The sequence below is a fragment of the Mus musculus genome, chromosome 10 (genome assembly GCF_000001635.26).
Source record: "Mus musculus strain C57BL/6J chromosome 10, GRCm38.p6 C57BL/6J".
Classification (NCBI taxonomy): Eukaryota; Metazoa; Chordata; class Mammalia; order Rodentia; family Muridae; genus Mus; species Mus musculus.
In genome coordinates, this window is record NC_000076.6 from 18,669,040 (window position 1) to 18,691,039 (window position 22,000).

A 22,000-nucleotide genomic window follows, 5' to 3' on the forward strand; every position below is an offset into this window, starting at 1 on the left:
CATTAGGCCCCTGTCACTAGCTGCAGTCCCTCACACACACACACACACACACACACACACACACACACACACACACACACCCATAGGTTTGTGGTCATCAGTCATATAAGGGCAACACCCCAAGCCCCTCCACAGGTAGAGGATGTGACCTGTGGTCACGTAGGCTCAAGACAGATCATCATTTTAATGAGGCACCTAAAGGCCTGGAGGGCTTAGCCAATAAGCTTTCCTTCCCAGACACTCCTCCCTGTAAAAGGTATTTAACCCCAGGCCCACCCTGAGAAGTGGGATATGGTTTTACTCATCCACTTTCCACCATGACAATAAATGCCTTAAAACCATGGACTGTCTCTTTCATTGGTATCTGCCATGGGGAGCCATGGAGAAGGCCTTTGTCTATAGAGCCACTGTCTAATCTCCTGTAGAAGGCCTCTCTGTGCTCCCAGCCACAACTGCCACCAAGCCAAGCCCAAGTCCAAGACTGCTGCTGTCAAGTCAAGGACTCTCCCTGCCGAACCAGCTGGAGCCTCTCCCTTTTTCCCCCAGCCCTGGGCTAGACCCAGCCCTTGGGCCCCCACTCCATTCTTAGCTCTTCCACGGCTTCCAGTGGCGCCTGGGTGTCAGAGAGCCTGAGAACCAGATGGTCCCGGCCTCGTCACAGGCCTGGGGACCCCAGAGCCAGCTCTAGCTATCCCACACCTCAAACTGCACTTCCTCACCCCACCCCTGGAGCAGTGTCCAGGGGCTTCCCAACACCCGCCCACCCAGTGACAGCATAGGGTAAGCGTGGTCAACACACCCGAGTCCTGCCTCCTTGAGTGGCCCAGCCCAGTGGAGGAACGGACATGGGATCCACCCATCTAGCTAGCTCTAAAAGAAGTCAAGGCCCTTTAACCCCTTTTCAGACAGTGTACACGATGCCATTTTGCTTCCCTGGTTGTCAAGATCCTTCTTCAAACTAGACGCCAACCCACTTTCCCCTCTACTCATACAGGTTTCCACCCTCTAACATGAAAGAGACTCTCCCATCTACATCCAGCATGTCCAATCTCACAGGTCCTGTATCTGAGGGAAATGCACTCGCTGACCAAACTGCCTCAACAGGGACATTCATGGCCTCCACTGAGCAAGCAGATCAATTCCATTTGTACACACACAAATATAAAGGGGCTTTGTATCTGCTCCCCCAATGTCCCCCTTGCTCAAATCCAAAGGATAATAGAAACATGCTCCTCTTGTGCGTCCCTCATTACCACTCCAGCTTTACAACCGATGGGCACCAATCCCCGAGGACTCGAATCCAATCAATCAATGCCTTATGGCAAATTGATCTCACCCATATTCCCTAATTTGGTAGACAAGAAATATGTTTTTGTCACTATAGATACACACTCACCTTTTATATGGGCTACAGCCCAAACAGGTGAAAACTCAAAAAGATTAATTCACATATGCTCTACACCTTTGCCATCATGGGTATTCCTCAACAGATAAAAACTGATAATGGTTCTGCCTTCACTAGCTCTCAATTCAAAAACCTTCTGCATACATTGGGAAATTGCCCATCATATGGGAAACCCCCACAGCCCTCAGGGCCAAGGAATAATAGAAAGAAGACATCAAACCCTAAAAGCCCAACTTCTAAAACAAAAGACAACCACCTATCCCCCTCCCCAATGTACAACTAATGATGGCTCTGACTACCCTAAACATATTGAATATTTACAAAAATTCCAAGTACCCTATCTCCCTCCTTTGGCACACACCAAAATTAACCACCACTCCCCCCAATCCTAGTACAATGGAGAGATCCTTTGGATGGAATTTGGAAGGTACCAGACCCCCTCCTTACAACTGGGAGGGGTTTCCCTCATGTTTTCCCACAGGACCAGCCTAAGCCTATCTGGGTTCCTGCCAGAAATATCTGCCACTACCCCACCACTTGAGAAGATGACCTGCCTCTCACTGGCAGATCAAGGACAGAAGAAGAGGAGGAGGCAGAGGAAACACCACACCCAGAAGGACAACAAGATCTCCTGGAAAGACATCCATGACTTGGTGACTGCTGCCCAGGCCATGTGCCCTCCACAAGCCCCCTCTCCTCTATTCTCTTGGCTGTTTTTATCATTCTTCATGCTACCTCTGCTACTGCCCAGCCTCTCCTTAGCCTTTCCAACACCTACCACTGGAGATTCTATGCTAGGGAAACCTACAAAGGACTCAACAAAGTTATAAGAACACAGGACTGTCCACTCAAAGGATGTTGAACCAGGATTGAGATCTCCCTACACCTGGATTCCATCTCTACTATCCCCAACATTTTCCTCTGCTGCTTTCCTTACTGAAACCCAGGTGAATGTCTCCAGGAGATCTCCACATATGGAGGTTGCAGATATTGGAGCTGCAGAATGGAATCCACTAGTCATGGTGGCACAATGCTCACCAACCTTAAAACTCATTTCCAGCTTTCCATCAGTGATCCACGGTATGAATGTTGGTGAACTGGAGTCATGGGTAAACTTTACCCCAATGGCTATGCCAAATACCCCATAGCTGATTTGCATGTCTCCTGTGAGTTTGTTCCTGCCTCCAAAATCAGTCTTTACCCATGCTAATTTTATCCAACAGGAAAATCAGTCTCAGAAAGAACTCCGAGCTCCCTTCTCCTGGCTACAGTATATCCAATATGCAGCTGACCTCCTTTCTTTAACAACCCACCCCAACTCCTCCCAATGCTTTTCTGTGCTTCTCTCTCCTGACCATTATTAGCAGCCATTCCCATTAACATTTCTCTTCATGACCTCCATGGAACCCTACCCATGAGGAAAGCATAGGCCATTCCTCTCTTTGACCTACTCCCCCACCCCCTGCCTTGTAGGGCCTTCCTCAAAACCCCATGTGCCCGTGACATCACCATCACCAAATCAGTATGTGTTAACTCTGCTGCCTTCCTCTGGTACAAAGGCACTACAGGTTCCTGTATTAACTCCCCCCTTTCAAGGCTCCTGAACCCCCAAGATAACTGTCCCCAGGTTTATCTCTATGAACCTAAAGAACTCACTGCGGGAAGCAGGTGTGGCCGCAGGCCCCATGAAACCCACTTGTTTACTGCCTTGCCCGAGCATGCACAGTGAGGCTGCATGTGTGGGCTGCCTGCCAGGCTGGACTGTTCCTTGTGATCGGGACCTGTCAGCCTATCTGTGAATGACTTGAGCTCATGCCTGGAGCATGTGTGAATTCTAATTGGATGAGGGGGGGTGGAGCTAGATGAGGTCAGTCAGCACAATATAGTTTTAGCCTTGCCATGAGTAGAAGTAGTAGTAAGAGAAGCTGTTGTAATAGGAGTTTAGCCCTTGCTGCAAGAGGTAGTAGTTGAAGCTGCTGGGGAAGAGAGCTGTAAAGGAAAAAGCCTGAAGTAAAAGAAGTTGCTGTGTAAACCCGACTTGGTGTCTGTGTCATTCGTGTTGCTGGCCAGAGTAGGACAGCGACAAATGGTGGCCTGTATGGGGAATGGGGAACTCATTGCGTCAGTTGGCAACGGTAAGTAAGAAAATTTTAGTAAGCAGAGGTAAGGAAATTTTGGTAAAAATAGCGATAGGAAAAATTTTGATAAACAGCTGTAGGAAAATATTGGTAAACAGTGATAGGAAAATTTTGGTAAACAGCAGTAGGGAATTAAGCAGCAGTAAGGAAATTTTAGTAAACAGCAGTAAGGAAAGTTTAATAAGCAGTGGTAAGGAAAGTTTAGGTAAATGGCCAGTTTAGAACCTCTTTAGTTAGACTGTAAGAGTCTGTGGAACTTTTGATACTTGAAAATGAGAGGTCAGAGTGATGCCATCTTGTAAAGGGCAAAGAAAAATGCAGTTTCCAAATGGAGGGCATTCAGATTTTAGTAGACAAGTCAAATAGATAGGATGGGTGTATCAAGGCCAGACAGGAGAGGCAGAGCAGAGCAGAGGCAAATGTCCAAAGTGATCTAAATTATAGACCAGGCAGCTTTACATTTTAAAAATGGGACTTGCATAGATAGTACGGACAGGTAACCTCAGAGACTTGAGAAAGGACTACTATAGACTGAGACCATTACTGTGCCTGGCAGACATATGGTCAGTGGAAATGGCTAAAAAATGTAGGTAGACAAGTCACCAAACCCAGCAAGGAATTATAATTAAATCACCAGAAGGTGGTTGAAAAAGTAAACTTATTCTTCTAGAGAGAGCAACACCTTGGTGGAAGGTTGGTGTATCTAAGCTCATTTTCTTTTTGGAGACGTTTGAAGTGATTGTTTCTCTTCATGAAGGAGAAAATCAGTAAGGTTCCCCAGAAAAAAAGGGACAAAGCATTAAGGATCTCAGGAATAGAGACAAAGCACTAAGGTTCCCAGGAATAGAGACGTAGGTAAGGTTCCCGGAAAAAAAGAGACGAAGCATTAAGGATCTCAGGAATAGAGACAAAGCACTAAGGCTCTCAGGAATAGAGACGAAGGGAATTTCAGCAACTAAAGAAAGCATAAGCCTGATAGGTTCCCTGGAAAAAAGGGGATGGAGCACTAAGGTTCTCAGGAATAGAGACGAAGGGAATTTCTGCAACATGGGATCAACTGCGACTAAAATGACAATAAAAATGTTAGTCATCTGGATCTTGGTCAGGGCGTGCTTGAGGGACACCAGTGGAAAGTAAAATGCTGAAATAGAGGAAGGAGCGACGGCGCTTGAGGAGGCTAAGGAGATTGCTTTTCAGGCTAGCAGCCGAAAACCTAAACAGCTTAGACAACAAACCAAAGATAAGAAAGAGAAGAAGGAATCTAGCTCTGAAGGGTCTATTAGTGGTAGCGACAGTACCGATAGTGATAGTGACATCTGTAGTTGGATGTTCTGCCAGAGGTTGAGGCACAGTAGGCTGCCCGAACCAGCAGCCCCTCTGTTGCCGTCTCCTTCCCCCTTTAAAGATGAGGGAGACAAAAGGGGAAAGCATAGTCTTCATGCAAAAGTATGGAAAAATGTGCCCGCCGTTGCAGGGGCTTTCCCAGTATTTCTGGAACAACAGGGGCAACGGTATCATGAACCCCTGGATTGGAAGGTTGTACAAAGATTGAAGGAGTCAGTTTCGACTTATGGGATCCAGGCTGCCTTTACAAGAGGGAATTAATACAAATTTGAAAGCTGGTATCCTTATGATTAACCAAAGAGTGGATTGGTTGTGGGAACAGATGAATATTTTGGAGCAGTTAGTATTTGCTTCCTGCATTACTCACATGTGTATGAGGAATGTGTGTAACCTCTGTTCAGTATCAGAATTTTTCCAGAGCTGCAAATCTGTCGCGTGCAATTGGTGCGATGCTGCTAGGAAATTGGAGTCATGATCTTGACACAAAGGTGAAGGATTTGCGAGCATCAATTGTTGCCGTGAACAACACACGTGTGGAGATTGCAACTGCAAAGCAATGGCTGGAGATCATCCAGGAAACTGTGGGATTCTTAAAAAACTGGGGAGGGATGGCCTTTTGAGTGCTCCTGCTGACTGTTGTGTGTGGAGGAATGCTTCGGTGGATGGCACATATGCAAAGGCAGCACAGGGTTGATAAATGAGCCTTAGTGCAAGTTATGGCAGCCTTGGAAACAGGAACATCCCCCCAATGTTGGCTCAACATGCTGGATTAGTAATCAATGACGGGTAAGACCCTCATGTGCCCATACCAACCTAAGACAGGATGGCGAAAGTGAGTTCGTCACTCCCATGATGGGTAAGGATGTGGCACGGATGGGGGCAACCTAAGACAGATGTTGATCCCAGAGCTGCTAATAAAACAGAAAGGGGGCGATGCGGGAAGTGGGTGCAGCAACAGGCCCCGTGAAACCCATTTGTTTACTGCCTTGCCTGAGCATGCACAGTGAGGCTGTATGAGTGGGCTGCCTGCCAGGCTGGACTGTTCCTTGTGATCAGGACCTGTCAGCCTATCTGTGAATGACTTGAGCTCATGCCTGGAGCATGTGTGAATTCTGATTGGATGAGGTGGGGTGGAGCTAGATGAGGTCAGTCGGCACAATATAGTTTTTTAGCCTTGCCATGAGTAGAAGTAGTAGTAAGAGAAGCTGTTGTAATAGAAGTTTAGCCCTTGCTGCAAGAGGTAGTAGAAGAAGCTGCTGGGGAAGAGAGCTGTAAAGGAAAAAGCCTGAAGTAAAAGAAGTTGCTGCGTGAACCCGCCTTGGTGTTCATGTTGTTTGTGTCGAAGGACCTGCGACAACTCACCTTGCAGATGAAAGGAAGCTGAAAGAAGAGAGAGATTTTCATCCCTCTGCACATCTCTTGCTGTCTTGCTGAATGTAACAGGAACTGCTGAAGCAGCCCTTGTTGAAACACAACATCTGGCCAGTGATTTCCAAGATAAGCTTGACCAGGCAATGGCTTCCACTACAAACAGCCTTCAGTCTCTTCAATGCCAGATAACATCCTTAGCAGGAGTTACCCTCCAAAACCGGAGAGCTCTGGACTTACTGACTGCTGAACAGAGAGGGACTTGTGCTTTGCTGGGGGAGGAATATTGTTTCTATGTCATTAAATCTGGGCTGGTAGAACAAGATGTACAGATGCTCAAAGAACTCCAGGGGAACCTCCAGGCACTCTATGTTCCCAACACCCCTACCCCTTGGTACTTGAATGCCTTGGTAGCATAGATTCTTCTCCCTTTTGGCCTCCATTTGAGCCTTGCTTCTCTTGGCACCCTGCCTCATTCACTTTCTAAAGCAGCAGATGAATAGCATTGCAAAAATCACTACTAATTAGGTGGTTCAATATCAAACTGCTCCCAACATAGGAGACAGTTATTCGGATGATACCTCTCCCTTATAAAAAGAAAAGGAGGAGTTATGGGGTGGTAGACTGTGAGAGGAAGCCTGGTAAGGTTAAGCTAAGGTTTGAAGCTCCAGAGACCCTGAAGGAACGGTAGGAAGCCTCACCTGCTCCTGAACCAGGTTCTTGTCATGTAGCTACAGCCCCACAACCCCTGTAGAGAGGTTTGTAGCCAGTCATGTAGGGGCAGAACCCCAAGCCCTTCCACATAGATAATATATCCCCAAGCTCTCAGACCAAGCTGATAGGAACACCTATTGTCAGACCCTGACCAACTCCAAAATTGTATATAAAGATCCTATCCAGGAGGAATAAAGGTGTGTGAGAATTATCCCATCATCTGAGAACTTCTGTCATAAGAGCTGTAACACCACTGCTTGGGGAAGAGATCTGCTCTCCTGAAAATGCTGCCAGAAGCTCCCCTGTACCCCTCGCTGGCTAGTCAGCCTCCCAAAGGCTCAGACTGTCCAACTCAGTGCAGGGTGACCCATGCAGCCTCTTGGAGCAACAGAAGCAACAGAGACGGAGGTGGAGCAGCAGCAGAGGCCACAGAGGCAATTCCCCCTCCCTGCTTGCATTCTCTCCCCTTCGCCTGAACCCTAGCACCTGGCCAGGCCAGAGATCTCCATGGAAAGCCTCCAGTACACAGGCCCACAGAACTGAACTTCACTGACTTCACTGACTACGTGAACCAAACCAAACTGAACTGAACTGCACTAAACTCTAAAGTGAACTGTGCTGCTTTTAAGTAACCTCTCTTTCCTGTCTGTTCTCCTGAGGGCTGGGGGTATCTTATCTCTGACTCATTCTGTCAAATCTTTCTCTGATTCATCACTTTGTCTGCCCCTCAATTAGATGTCATTGTTTGGGCTTAAAGGTGTGTACTAAGGGCATGCCTGTATTCCTGCTAGATCACAGAGACCTAGGTCTTTGGATGTGATCCCTTGTTAGAGTAGCCATGATGCTTGATTAAAATTCCTTTATACTTGCTAACTTTAGAAACCTCACTGTCCTATAACAAATGAACAAATGAACAAATGAACTCCTGAATAGTAAGACTCTTAAAATTCACTATGTCTCCTAAAATTCAGTTGAAAACAATTCTGGTAACAATGCTATTTCATTGTTTATATACACGGAGACAGATAAATGTCCCAAAGAAAAGTTTGCTCATCTTTATATATCAATGATTGAAAGCTGCTTCCTGGTGTACTGGGGGCCAACTAGCTAATTGAAGCTTCTCTTTTGACAGCCCTGGAGAGTTTCCACATGGTTTGAACTGGAGATGTAGCTCAGTGGTAGAATGCTTCTCCATGATTTCAGAGTATGGAAAAGTATCACCACTTTGTGGTCTGAGCATGTACTAACACTGGAAAAACCAAATATTAAAATATTCTTTTCAAGGAATGAAAGGAAAACTATTCTAGGTAAAGTAAAGTACAGCTCTGAAAGGATGGTGCTTCCGGAAGCTAAGGCACATGCCAGACATTCAGGAAGCCAGGGTTTCTGCTGGATACATTTTAGAAAGTGCTGGAAGGAAATGTGACCCCAGTATAGCACTGATGGGAAAGTTACAAGATGTGATAGTTACAAGATGCATTTCTCAGGGCTTGTGAAACAGATGGAATTGAATCAATAAACACTTTTATAATTCTCAGACTTGGTTTCTTAAAAATTATTTTTAAACAGAAAATGCTTTGCAATTCACTTAAGTGAAGTAAACCTAAGCTTGCAGAGCCCCGTGACCCATGATATCAGGAATAAGGCCAGCCAGCCACACAACATGTTTCCCACTAAGTAAATGAGCAGAAACTCTCCACCGTCAGCAGAGAAGTGATCAGAGAGTCTCTCTGCTGCAACTCAGATCTAGTTAAGTCTTCCTCTTAGTCAGAGGGGAAGCAGCAGTGAGCATCAGGCACCAACAGGTAGTACTCACCTCTGCGATCTTCAGAACGGCACTCCCATTCATGTCAAATGTCGGGGTGTAGGTGATGCACAGTAAAACCTAGAGCCAGAAAGAAGCGAAGGAAGAAGGGAGACAGGGTTAAAATATGTTTGTATGGTAGTTTATATTAGAGTGATCCCCCTAGGTTCACGTATTAGTATGCTTAGCCTCCAGTTGAAGAACTGTTTCAAAGGATTAGGAAATGTTTCCTTGTTGGAGTAGCTATGTCTCTGTCAGGGGAGGGGTGTCACAGGGGTGAGAGTGGACTTTGAGGTTTCAAAAGCCCCATGCCCTAGAATACTAGCTCTCTTTCCTCCCTCCTCCCTTTTCCTTCCCCTCCCCACTCCTCTCTGATTGCTGCCTGTGGATCCACATGTAGAGCTCTCAGCTACTGCTCTAGCACTGTGCTTGCCTGCCTCCTGCCAGGATGATTATGGACTAACCCTCTGAAACTGTAAACAAACTCCCAATTAAATGCTCTATAAGAACACAGGGCCCCCAATGGAGAAGCCAGAGAAAGCACCCAAGGAGCTGAAGGGGTCTGCAACCCTATAGGTGGAACAACAATATGAACTAACCAGTACCCCCAGAACTTGTGTCTCTACCTGCATATGTAGCAGAAGATGACCTAGTCAGCCATCACTGGGAAGAGAGGCTGCTTGGTATTGCAAACTTTATATGCTCCAGTACAGGGGAATGCCAGGTCCAAGAAGTGGGAATGGGTGGGTAGGGAAGCAGGGCAGGGGGGTGGTATAGGGAACTTTCGGGATAGCATTTGAAAGGTATATAAAGAAAATATCTAATAAAAAAAAAAAAGAAACCTTAAAAAAAAAGTGTTGCCTTGGTCATGGTGTCTCTTCACAGCAACAGAACACCAACTAAGACAATTGTCACGGGCTGTCTATACAGTCCTATACTCATGGTTCCTTTGCTTTCAACTATTTTCCTTCCTTCATGAATGATATCTGTGTGTATGTTCAATGTTCATATGAGTCTTCATGTATATCAGCACAAGAACATGTGTGTCGTAGTACAGGTCAGAGTTTTTTGTCCCACCACTGATCTCTAATTAGCAGACACAGATTTCCTCATAAATGAGTGGGTAGACTTTAAACAGAAAGTCTGTAAACCCACTGCTGTGGTCCACATGAGTAAAGGGTTCTTGAAAGTCAGAAAAAGAACTGGCAAGCCGTCCAGACAGAGTGACACATCAAAACACAGTGGTCCCTGCTATAACCACAACAGGAGAAACATAACCAAAAAAAAAAAAAAAAAAAAAAAAAAAAAGGACAGCGCAAGACTGGCAATAAACAGGATCTCTCCACAGTCCCAGGATGTCTGTCCAACAACAACGCAAGTCAAAACTGAGACTAAGGAACAGGAAAAACCACCAGGCCAGGAAATGGTAGGTCTCGTGGATTATTTCAGCTAATTTTAAACACGTGTTATAATGATTGGTCCTCTTACTGATAAGAAAGCTGAGCCTTAGAATGATAAAATAGGATGCTTAAGATGCCATAGATAACTGAGCTGAAATTTGAGTATAAATAACTTGACTCTATATGTTAAACCACTGTGCAATACTGCCTGCACCATCTTCATCTTCTGTGCCTAGACGGAGATGCCACTGTGACTATTTAGTCTTATCCCTTCCCCAAACCACATGGGATCAGACATGTTTTATGTTACTTTTCTTTCTCTTAAAACTGCCCTCAGGATGGTGCATGGCATTTTCTTATTTTCTGGTCCTGGGTTCCCTTTCTTCCCTAAGGATAAATGGTTGATGGCATTCAGAAGATCTTTAAGACGCATTAAATATTCTTTCTACTAACAGACCTATTAGGGAACTAATCAATAAGAGCCCCTGGCATTTAAGAATCACGTCTATCTTTGCAGACAGAAATCCAGACCCTCACCTCTCCTTGGCTTCTGACTTTTCTTGCTGGAGAAGAACAGATAGGAAAGTGCTGGGGCCTGTTGCTTACCCCTATACCCAACAGCTGTGCAGTATGGCCTGCCAGAGACAACCTCTGGGACTTTCCTTATCTAGTTCTGTTCAGAAAAGAACACAAAAGCCCAAACATACATAATACAGGATATGTACCTAACCACCACACCAAAATCCAATTGCATAACTGCCTGATAGAAAGAACTCTTAGTCTATTCAAGCTGATGGGGGGTGGTGGTGGGGAGATCAGTTCTGTACATAACTAAAGAAAAAAGAATATTTCCTTTCTTCTTTCTTTCTTCTTCTTTTTCTTCCTTTCTTTTTCTTTTTCTTTTTTTGCTAAGTGGTGCCACCAGATTAGCTAAGTTACTTGTGGATTTTATCTCCCAGTTTTTTTTTTTTAATCCATATAGTTGACTCCAGATAAAAAGTGGTTCAGTGTCATTGTGGCCAGAAGACAAACATGTTCCTTGACCCTATGGGATAGGGACGATATGGATGTCCTATAATGGCCACCTTTGAAACTGGGCTTGGTAGGCAAGGAAGGGTGAGGCCAATGGAGTCCTCTCAGTACTTGTTTGAAAGGAGTTTCCATCTTCTGTGCCCCCATAACGCACAAGCCTAGTGTGTAGCCTGAAGCCTCTGTCCTTGGGTATTCTATATGGTTTCTGTCAGCCTCCTTTCATGGACTTCCATGGGTTTCATCTTTCAGCCTTCAACTCAAGTGTCACCAACTTGGAGGTCCCCTTCCCTCTTAAGGCCTTCTTTTACATGGCCTCTCTTACATCTTGAACACGCACCCACCTCATGATATACTGGCTTATTTTTGTATTTATAGTCTTTGCTTAGGCTTTGCTGCTCATTGAGTACCCATCTGTTGCTTTCTTGCTTAAATATTTTGTTACTCTGGGCAGCCTTCTCTTTTTATACCATGTGTCTGGCACACAGAAGGAAGCTTAGGAAGATAATGGGTAGAGGTGGCAGGGATGGTCTTTGGTCTCTTGTTCCAGCTGAATTTGTGGGTTTGAGAATATTGGCAATAAAAACTGGCAATGGCTAACACCTTATAAGATGCTGGAGGCAAATGTTTGTCTAACTGGTTAACTATTAACATTACTCAAAGGCTGGTTAACCATGAACATTGCTCAAAGGGCTGCCAATTTGTTTTCTGCTTTCTAGCTCCCCGTGCATTCATGTGAGGTGTCAAAAAGTAGATTTTAAAAGAATTTAAAATCTGACACAATATTCAGGAGCAATTTCTTCATTTAGGCATCAGGTCTGAGAATCAGGCAGCTATAGGGTGGAGTGGGGAGACAGTGAGGATTATAAATTGGCAGTATTCACAGAAAAGGTCTCAGGAAATAAATATAGGAAACTCATTTTTGTACGTGTCAGGAAATCTTAGCACCAGAGCAGACCAGTACAGGCAAGAGTGAGGCCTTCAGCCAGGGTACACAGAAAACTAGGCATCTCCTACCCAGTGCCAACCCTGGAAATGCTGGAGAGGACAGGGTTTTGCACACTAGTTTCTACCTACGAGTATTCACTGATTCTCTGAGCTGTCTGGAAACAGTAAAACCAACAAGCTGGAAAGTGAAAAAATAAAACACAGGGAAGTAAGTCACATTAATAAGGCAGTTTATTGTGTGGAAAACACACTGGGTCTTAATCATGGGGCCTCCCATGTCTCACAAGATATGTAGCCAGGCTGATGTAGCAAGGAGCAAAAATGATAAATGGAATGACTATTCTGCCCCAGTGCTCAGCAGGCATTAATGCATCAGATCATATCATTGACGGGGTATAGGAAACACAGGGTAATAGCAAATTAATTTAGTGCCTGGATTTCTTTGGGCAATGAGCAGGCAAAAGTTTACATTATTACTGGGCAAGTTGGCTCCAAGGAAAGCAAGAGCACCTAAATACTGAGGGCAATCCTGTTAGAAATGCATCCTTCTCAGGGTACAGTGACTAAATTAGAGCTGACAGCAAGAGGCAGCATCTAGCAATCAAACTGGCTGGCACTACCTCAATAAATGAGCAAAGAGGGAAAAAAAGGAAGCAGAAAAAAAGGCATCCATGGAGAGAGAAAGCTTAAAATATAACAACGGAATAGCTGATATGCATACACAGTAATTTCTCAATCATAAATCTATCTAGGAATCTGGGTTTAAAATGATTATAATTAGAATGGAAAAGAGAAATTTGGGCTGGGGAGATAGCTTAGTTATAAAGTGTTTGCCATATAAGCAGAGGGATGAGTTTGGGCCACAGACACATGTATCAAAGTGCTGAGCATGGTAACACATGTATATTATCTCAGTGGTAGGAGGTGGAGAAAGACAGATCCATGAGCATCACTGACCAGCCTAAGTGGAACATTTCAGGCCAGTGAGAGGCTGTCCTCTAGCCTCCTGCACTCACCCTGTGCACATATATGAGCACTAATCTACCCCACCCACCCACACACACAGGGGTTGGGGTGGGAATGAAACTGATTTATTATAATTGAACACAAGCACTTACATTTTTTCAAAAGACAACATCAAACTGGGAGATCCGGGAGGAACTGGAGAAAAGTAGGGGAGCAGTATGATCATATATGTATGTATGTATGTATATATATATATATATATGTGTGTGTGTGTGTGTGTGTGTGAGAGAGAGAGAGAGAGAGAGAGAGAGAGGGAGAGAGAGAGAGAGAGAGAGAGGGAGGGAGGGAGGGAGGGAGGGAGAGAGAGAGAGAGAGAGAGAGAGAGAGAGAGAGAATATCCAGAAATATTGTTGTGGTGGTTTGAACATTCTTGGCCCTTGGGAAGTGGCACTATTAGCTCCAGAGTCATAAATCTAAAGCAAGCATAATCAAATATCCCATGCAAAGTAGTTCTCTCATATTATCTTTAGGCCGATAAGTATTAAAAATAGGCATACTAGAACAAAATGGAACTTGAAGCAGTAAAGACAGCACTAAACATGCAGATGGAGTTACTGACAGATCCCAGGATTTCCGGTGGTAATGAACTGACTCAAATCCATTTGAGGAAGGGATTGTCAGTCCCCTGAAATCTCTCAACTCCATGTTCCCATACATTTTCTAAGCACTCTGTTATATACTGATAATATAGCCTATTTTGTAGAACACAGGTAAATTTCTTAAAATGCATAACATAAAACCTAAATGCAACAGCTGTAAATGATCCCAGAAGGAAAGAAACTTCAAAAGTAGGATATACATACATACACACACACACACACACACACACACACACACACATATATATATATATATATATATATATATATATATATATATATAGCCATTCTTCAGGGAAGTTTACATATACTGCTTTAATCTGTGTCCCCTTTCAGTGCTCCTCCCATTGACTACTAAGCTTCTTGATAGTAAAATCTCTCTTTATGATGTCTGTCTTCGCTGCAGTATTTGTTGGGAATTGCTGTGGGTCCTCATCTATGCTTAGTATCTTCTCCATGTTCTAAGTATGAGTGGTCAGCCTTACAGAGACCCACTGAGACTTTAAGTCTATGCCCTAAGTCATTATTATAATGTGGATACAGAGGATAGTTAGGAGGTCTAAAGGCACACAAGAACACTATTCTGAAAACCTCATTGTAATTATCTAGAGGCAGTTTTTAGCACACATATGCACACATGCATGCGTACACATATATCCTTAAATGAAATTATCAGAAAGACTTCCAAGTCAAAAACTCTGAATGCAGACCTCCAAACAGTTTTGGATTTTAGAGCATTTCAGACTTTGGATTTTTGGAGTAGAGTTTCTTAACTGGTAAAGTCTACATAAATATCCCCCAAACCTGAGAAATTCAAACAGTTAAAAAACTTGGTTCCAAGCATTTCAGATTAAGTGGTCTTTACTCTGTGATACTGCAAGTCCAAGTGGCCTAGTTGGGTAGTTAAGATTTGGAAAGCCCCTACTAACGATGTTCAGAATCCTGGCAAGAGATACCTCACTTTGTACAACATACCCAGGAATATTTTCTGCGAAGCATCCCTCCACACTTACTGTGTTGTTCTTCTAAGATTCCTCCACACTCACTTACATATATGCTGATTTGTTTTGATGTATTAAGAAGCCATCTCTGTTAGGATTCGAAATGAATCCATTCCCATATCATTTCCAGGATGGTGAAGTGAAGAAAAGACTACTGGCTATTGAAGCCACAGGGCAGCAACCAATTTCCTCTTATGCAATAAATACTGAGGTGGACAAGAGGTCAGATTCATGACTAGGTAGTGGGCATACACCAACGAACAAAAAGACAGTATTCTGCAGGATCCCTAGACCTAACATCTCGCATGAAGATGATCATAAAATAAAAGATCACAATAAGCCATGGAGAACATTTCCCTGGGGAGACACATGGTTTATCCAGGCTTCCTACATAATACCCAAGTTGTAAAACTTTGACTCTAAGTCTAACTTTGGTAATGCATATAATTGATTAATTAAATTCAGGGAAGACAGAAAGGTACTACCTAAAAAGGTAGTAAGAAGTGAGCTAATTTGAGGAAGCCAATATGATCCCCAAGCTCCGGAGGGACATAGGGGAACATAGAAGGTATAGAATTATTAAAAATAAATTTTACACAAATGTTTCTTGAAGAATCTATGATCTCAATTTTATAAATATGAAGAGCAACTTATAAACCAAGCTAGTAAACTAAGTCCGTTACTGAGAAAGTGACTACAGCCCCAGGAAGGGCACTCACTCATCTTTCCTCCTCTGGCAGAATGCCAGAACATCTCAGAACCCCATTCTGGCTGTTCATTTTGGCATCTCATCTTCAGTGGCCTGAATTTTCACAATTAAAAATATCATTGCAAAATTCTCTCCTTTAAGAAACACTTCCTATCTTCGTTTAAGTTAAGTTGGCAGCAATGAGAATGGAAAATCCAGTGATGTTCTAAGGAACCAGTATCTTTCCATGCACAGACAACAAAGCAGCCTCCATCTTCTAGAGACGGTGAAGCGGTAAAATTGCCTTCAGGAAAAAAGGAATCTCAAAAAAAGCATACAGAATTTCAGAGGACATTTCATTTTCTAAGGATTAAAATGTAGATGTCAAAGATAATTATCTTTACCCAAGTCTATCATGTTTGTTCAGTCTCAGCACTGTGAACAATGTGGGCTGGAGTTATTCTTTGGGGGGAAGGATCCTGTGCATTGTGGGTAATTCACAGCATCCTGGGTATCTATGCTATACACGACAGTGGCACCTTCTTCCTTACCAACTGTAATCATCAAAGTATCTCCCAGACATGTACAAATGTTTCCTTAGAGACAAAACCACCCAGATGAGAACCACTGTTCTAGATTATTCACGTCCATATCTTATGACTACAGCTTGAAACATCGACTAGAGGGATAGTTGGGACCAGTCCACCAGCTCAGGTCCTGAACTGCAGACAGAAATGGGTGGTTGAGCTATAATCCCAATCATGTCATTTCCTCTCATGATATAAAGACTCACTAGTCTTAACCCAACAAAACATCCCTTCCTAGATCAACTTGTCCTGGTTCTAAGAAATGGCTATTCTGAGATATTTAGAATTGTTTATAGTCAATGCAGATTTGGGTAGAGTGTTTAGATATCCAACTTGCAAATTATTTCAGACTACTTCTTAGTTCGTGGTTATGTTCCAGGTTTATATATGGCCTTTATTTGTTGTAGTTGTATTAAGTTTTTGATATTAATTACATAGGCCCCGATTACCAAATTCTAGGAAATACTATGCTGGTGATGTTCCTGGAAAGTACATAAATATTAATTATGATAAGGTTACTGATGTGCTTCAGCAACTAAACAAATTGCTTCTATTCCTATTCCCCCCTTCTAAATTTCCTCACAACTACTTTTAACTTGTAGTCTTACAAATCAATCTCTAGAGGCTACATTTCTCTATGTTTTAACTCTTAATTACACCTTTTAAGCATCACAGATGAATATAGTTGTCCCTTAGTATTCAAGAGATATCAATTCCAGAGCCTCATACAGACGTCAAAGCCTATGAGTGCTCAAATTGTTTATACGAAGTGGCAGAATATTTGCATAAAATCTATCCACACCCTCAGAAATTTCAGATCATCTCTAGATTACATGTAATGTCTGATTCAACATAAATAATATATAAATAATTGCCACACTATGTTGTTTAGGAAATAAGGACAAGAATGCAGTCATATTTGGTTCTACACTCCTACTTGGATTTCCAACCCTACTGGTCGAACCACAAAGGTTGAATTATGGTGATTGTGTGGCTATTTATCTCTTTCCTACTACATAACAGGCCTTTGAATGCTTAGCTTTTAACTCTACATAGTTGATACATGTTGGTAAAAAATTACTTTTTGAGTGTTATGTTACGTCACATGTAGCCTATGACAGTCATGAATCCAGTCCAATATAAAACTGTAAGCTTACTTAAAACTTTATAAGGGTTTGGGGATTCCTCCTCCTCCTCCTCCTCCTCTTCTTCTTCTTCTACTTCCTCCTCCTTTCCTCCTTCTCCAATATTTTATAACTCAGTTGTGTGGCTCATAAACATGAAATTTATAGATGCTAACTTTGTGTTACAAAGACTAAACACGTGTTTAAGGGTAAGCATGACTGGGAGATCAAATATCTCCCAAAAGTTCATATATTCAAGGCTTAGTCACCCCGTCTCTAGTGCCCATTGGGCTTTAGCGAAACTTTTAGGAGGTGGAGAGGAATGGAGGGCCTTAGTTCACTGGAAGAATGCCTGTAAAGGAGACCTTACTCTCCTCATTCTCTCTCTCGGACAGCATGAGGTACTCAGCTTTGCTCTCCCATTTGTTGCCCACTATGATGCTCTCCTCTGCAAGAGGCTAAAAAGCACCAGGACCAGACAACCAGGGTCCCAAGAAAGGTGACTTTCTCAGATAGTTTGTTACTGAAAGAAATTGACTGATAGAGTGTGCAAAGCAGTGCAGTTGAAAAACCATTGAATTTTAAAAGTTCCTTAAGGTACATCACTCATGCACACACAGTTTTGTAAGCTCGTTGCAACTTAATCTCGGCTGGATTTTAAGAAATCAAAGTGCACTGACATATTTACTCCTGTCCTTTTGCCTTCCTGCTGGGACCATCCCTCAGGTTGAGGCTACTACCTCAGATAATCTCTGCATCTATCAGCTTCGGGGGCTTTTGATAATTTTAGTATTGACTTGAATATGTCCCAGGCAAGCTTCTCATGGTAGTTATCAAAGGGATAGAGCCAAACTGATTCTCTGAAAACCATTTAATAATTACAAACTCTTCTAAAACATCCAAATTATGAATTCCATCTAGGAGAAAATAAAAGCCCAGTGATTTAGGTAAGGAATGATTCTGCAATCTAACTGGACCTGAAAGTTAGGGCAATTTATACATATTAGTCTATAAAACTATCTTTTTAAAGTGAGGCAGCTATAATTCAGAAAATACAAGTTTGTACTTTAGGCATTAGACATATATATATATATGAGGATATACAGTCATTCTTAATATTATTATTTAATATTTCTTTATAGTACAGTTGTTATCCCCCTCCTGGCCCACCCTTCAACTGTTCCTCATCCCATTTTTCCTCCCCTACATTCTTTTACTATAGAAAAAATTACCCCAGTTTAAGCTGTCTGGACAGTACAAGATGAAAAAGAGAAATTCAGAAGAAACTCACGAAGCACAATATTTCCAGTTCTGGTTCATGCTTGGAGTTTATAGGTATATATTTTCTTATTATGCCTCATATGGTCTTACCAAATAACTAGAACAAAAATGAAGCCTGCCAGTGGTAGGAATGAGCACTTTTTTATTTTTATGACTTTTTTTTGTGCACATGGATATGTATATGAACATTTTTCCCCTACAGGAACAGATTTCTAGTCCATCATTATGTTTCATCATTGAAACTATCATTGGCTCTGCAGTTAGTTCAGACATTTGGATGGTTGATTGACCTTTCAAACACGACACATTTAGGACCAGGTTAACCCCCAGTTCTACGTACGTAGCCTTTCCAGAAAATCTAAAAGGCTGAAAGAGTCCTGCTCCAGTGATTGTTTAGGCCTAGCAGTAAATTAAATCATGGCAGTTTAATTACAGAAATGATCTGATAATACAGGCTACTTCAATTCTAAACTACAAACTTAAAATATTTTTATTTTTGAACCCATATCCTCACCAGTAATTACAATTTGGTTTGTTCCATTTGTTGTTTATTTTGGTGCACCACTAAAGAAAACACACACATGTGTTTCCTTCTCATCTTTATTAGTTAATAACCAAGTTAGCAGGCAATTAGTGAGCACACGCCAGCTGCTCTGCTAGGCACCAAAGGGACAGAAACCACTAAGTCTACCATTAGTTTTTACTTATGAACTAGAGAAAATTCCATGTATGCCTGAATCTGAACTTGGGAATTACTAGTTGAAGAGATTTTCAATGTGCATTTTCCCCTGAGCAGGCTATTGCCGGGCTCTAGCTAACCTCATGCACAACTGAATGCATCTTCACCCCTTTCTTCTGAGAAAAGTGCAACAAACACAGACCAAGAGGTAGCCGAGGGAATAACCCTGGGGGAAAACAAGCCAGACTCATGTGATAAGTGTCTTGGCAGACTTCCAGTTGACCTTCTTTGTCAAGAATAGAATCCTGGCACATGACTGTTCAGAGTGAAGACTACATTTTTGAGCCTACTGTCTATTGGCCTGTGACCAAGTTCTAATCCATCTTATGCAAGCAGAAATGTTTCTTTCTCCTTCTTCACTACTTCTCACTACTGCACTGGATGGCTAGGGCTAGGGAACCACTGTGGAGTATAAAAAAAACAATGCCAAGAAGGGGACTTTCAGAGGAAAGGGAATAACATTTGAAATGTAAATGAAGAAAATATCTAATAATTAAAAAAAAAAAAAGAAATGAGGGTTTCTAACAAATGTTGTCCAACCAATAATAGCCCACAATTATGGGAAAGAAAATTCCTTCCCATAATTTCTGGGAAAGTAAAACTCTTCCTTGTTTTAGCTGAAGCGAACCTTGGTCCTTTGGTCTTCTTTGCTTCCCTTTGGGTATGGTTGTCCTGCTTTTCGGGTGCTGACTTATGCCTTTAGGATAATTTTCTCTCTAAAACCCACTTCTTCAGAAGACCCTCCATTCACGCCCTTTATGCCTGCCCCCCCCCCCCCAGGCCCTTTTACGAATAGTTTTCTAGTCCTTGGACTATGTTGTCATTGTGCTTACTACAGTTTGGGTGTTCTTTGAGATTTTATTGACTTCTGCCTTAATCTTTAACCTCCAAAGAGTTTTTACATGGCTCTGGTTTTATTTTATTCATTTATTTTATCTCATCTGAGTCCAGCATTGTGCCTGGTACATACTCACGTGCACACCCCCACCCTCACCCTCACCCCCACAGTATTTATTGAATAAGAGATTGGAATTATTGAAGTGTTTTTCCACTCTCCTAGGAACTCAGAATTCTAGAACATTCACAGTAAATGCTGAGAGCTTACATCTGTGCTTAACTTCTGATCATAGTGGGAGAGTTATTAGGTTAGAGTAGTTCTCAAGTATGTCCAATGGTACAGTACCTAGACATGGTGATACTTATGAAAAGAAGTTAATAGATAATATGGAAACCTCATCTCACAAAGAGTGAATAAACGAAAGAAAAAATTTACAGTTATGGACTTCTGCATGTTTGCTTCTTCTTTATAATCATCTGCCTAAGGTAGTTATTTCAAAGGGTAAAAGAGAAAGAAGGAAAATATAATTAGTATTGTATAAATGTGTGTGCCAGGTAGAAAAATCTTATCTCAGTCAACATTAGCAGCAGGAAGGAAAGCTGCCTAAAAACAAATTACTTAGGAGAACCACACACGGTTGGTAGAGTATGCTGTAAGGTTGTTAGACTCAACCCCAACACCAGCAGTTAAGGAGTTATATACAATTTCCAACAGCAGTACGCTGTAGACTCATACATTTTTCATCAAGCATTTGATTTCTCCTTAGCGCCAAAGACTATTATAAATCTTCCAAAGAATCGCTATGGCTTACGGTAAGAAGGGCTTGCTTTGCCCCTTGATATAAGGAGGTAAACAACTCAGTCATTTTAGCCTCAAGCTTTGCTCATGATCATTCTTTCCATAGAAGACCAGTTTCCTAGTGTTTAAAATGTCAAGCCATAGGCTGGTGGTACATGCCTTTCCGTAGCTAGATCTCTGTGAGTTCAAGGCCAACCTGGTCTATAGAGTGAATTCTAGGAAAGCCAACGTTACACAGAGAAACCCTATCTCAAAACCAAATCAAAACAAACAAACAAACAACAAAGAGTCAGGCCTTTGGATAAATGTATGATTGTTTGGATAAATATCTCAGTAAAGGACTTTTCATTAAAATATTATTGAGATCTGCAAGGACAGCTCTGGAGGCAAAGTGCTTGCTGTGTGAGTGAGCATAAGGACGTAAGTTTGATATGTTCATATAATCCCAGTGCTGGGGTGGCAGAGACAATCAGGAACCTGGGTCTTGTTGGCTAAACAGAATGACTGAATCAATAACCCCAGATCTCAGTGAGAGACTCTTATCAAAAAAACTCAAAATAGATGGTTTCTTGAGGAATGAACACAATCACTTGCATGAGTGTGTGTGTGTACATGCACACACACGCACACACATGCACACACACACACACAAAAATATTATTGAGATGAAACAAACATAATCCTTTTGGGCTGGGGGTATAGCTCAGGGATAGAGAGTGTGTGTCTAGTATGTACAAAGCTCTAGAAGTTTCATCTTCAGCTCTGCAAAAAGGAAAATAAAAAACAAAAATGGTCCTTTTGTGTAGTCTGTTTTTCTTCTTTCACCACAAGGGTTGACTGTAGTGTTGGTGCGCATTAAGAAACATACTTTACCTGCTTTCTAACAACAGATTTCCAAGCGCACAATCCAAGTCTCAGACCTGCCAGCCAAACTGTACACAGGTTCCATGTCCAGGACTTTTCTAACTGAGCTGGTTGAGTCAGGCAGGCGTTTGTCATATAAAAACACTTGATGGTAGATGCTATTCCCTTCCCTTCTTCAAACACACATCTAATGGCATTAGTTGTGTTTTCTTCAATGGCTCAATGCCATTGGAAAAACCCAATGCTTATAAAAACTGCATGACATATTATTGTGCTATTGTCAGAGGTTGTCCATGACACCTTTC

General features: G+C 42.4%; 1 protein-coding gene across 1 annotated transcript in view; it reads right to left on the reverse strand.

Moving 5' to 3' along the window:
* Positions 1-22,000, reverse strand: part of Arfgef3 (ARFGEF family member 3) — a 155,748-nt gene that overhangs the window by 81,029 nt on the left and 52,719 nt on the right. The window contains exon 5 of the mRNA NM_001033258.4: positions 8,786-8,854. Within this exon, the coding sequence (NP_001028430.1) occupies positions 8,786-8,854 (69 nt within the window). The remainder of the gene's footprint in view (positions 1-8,785; positions 8,855-22,000) is intronic.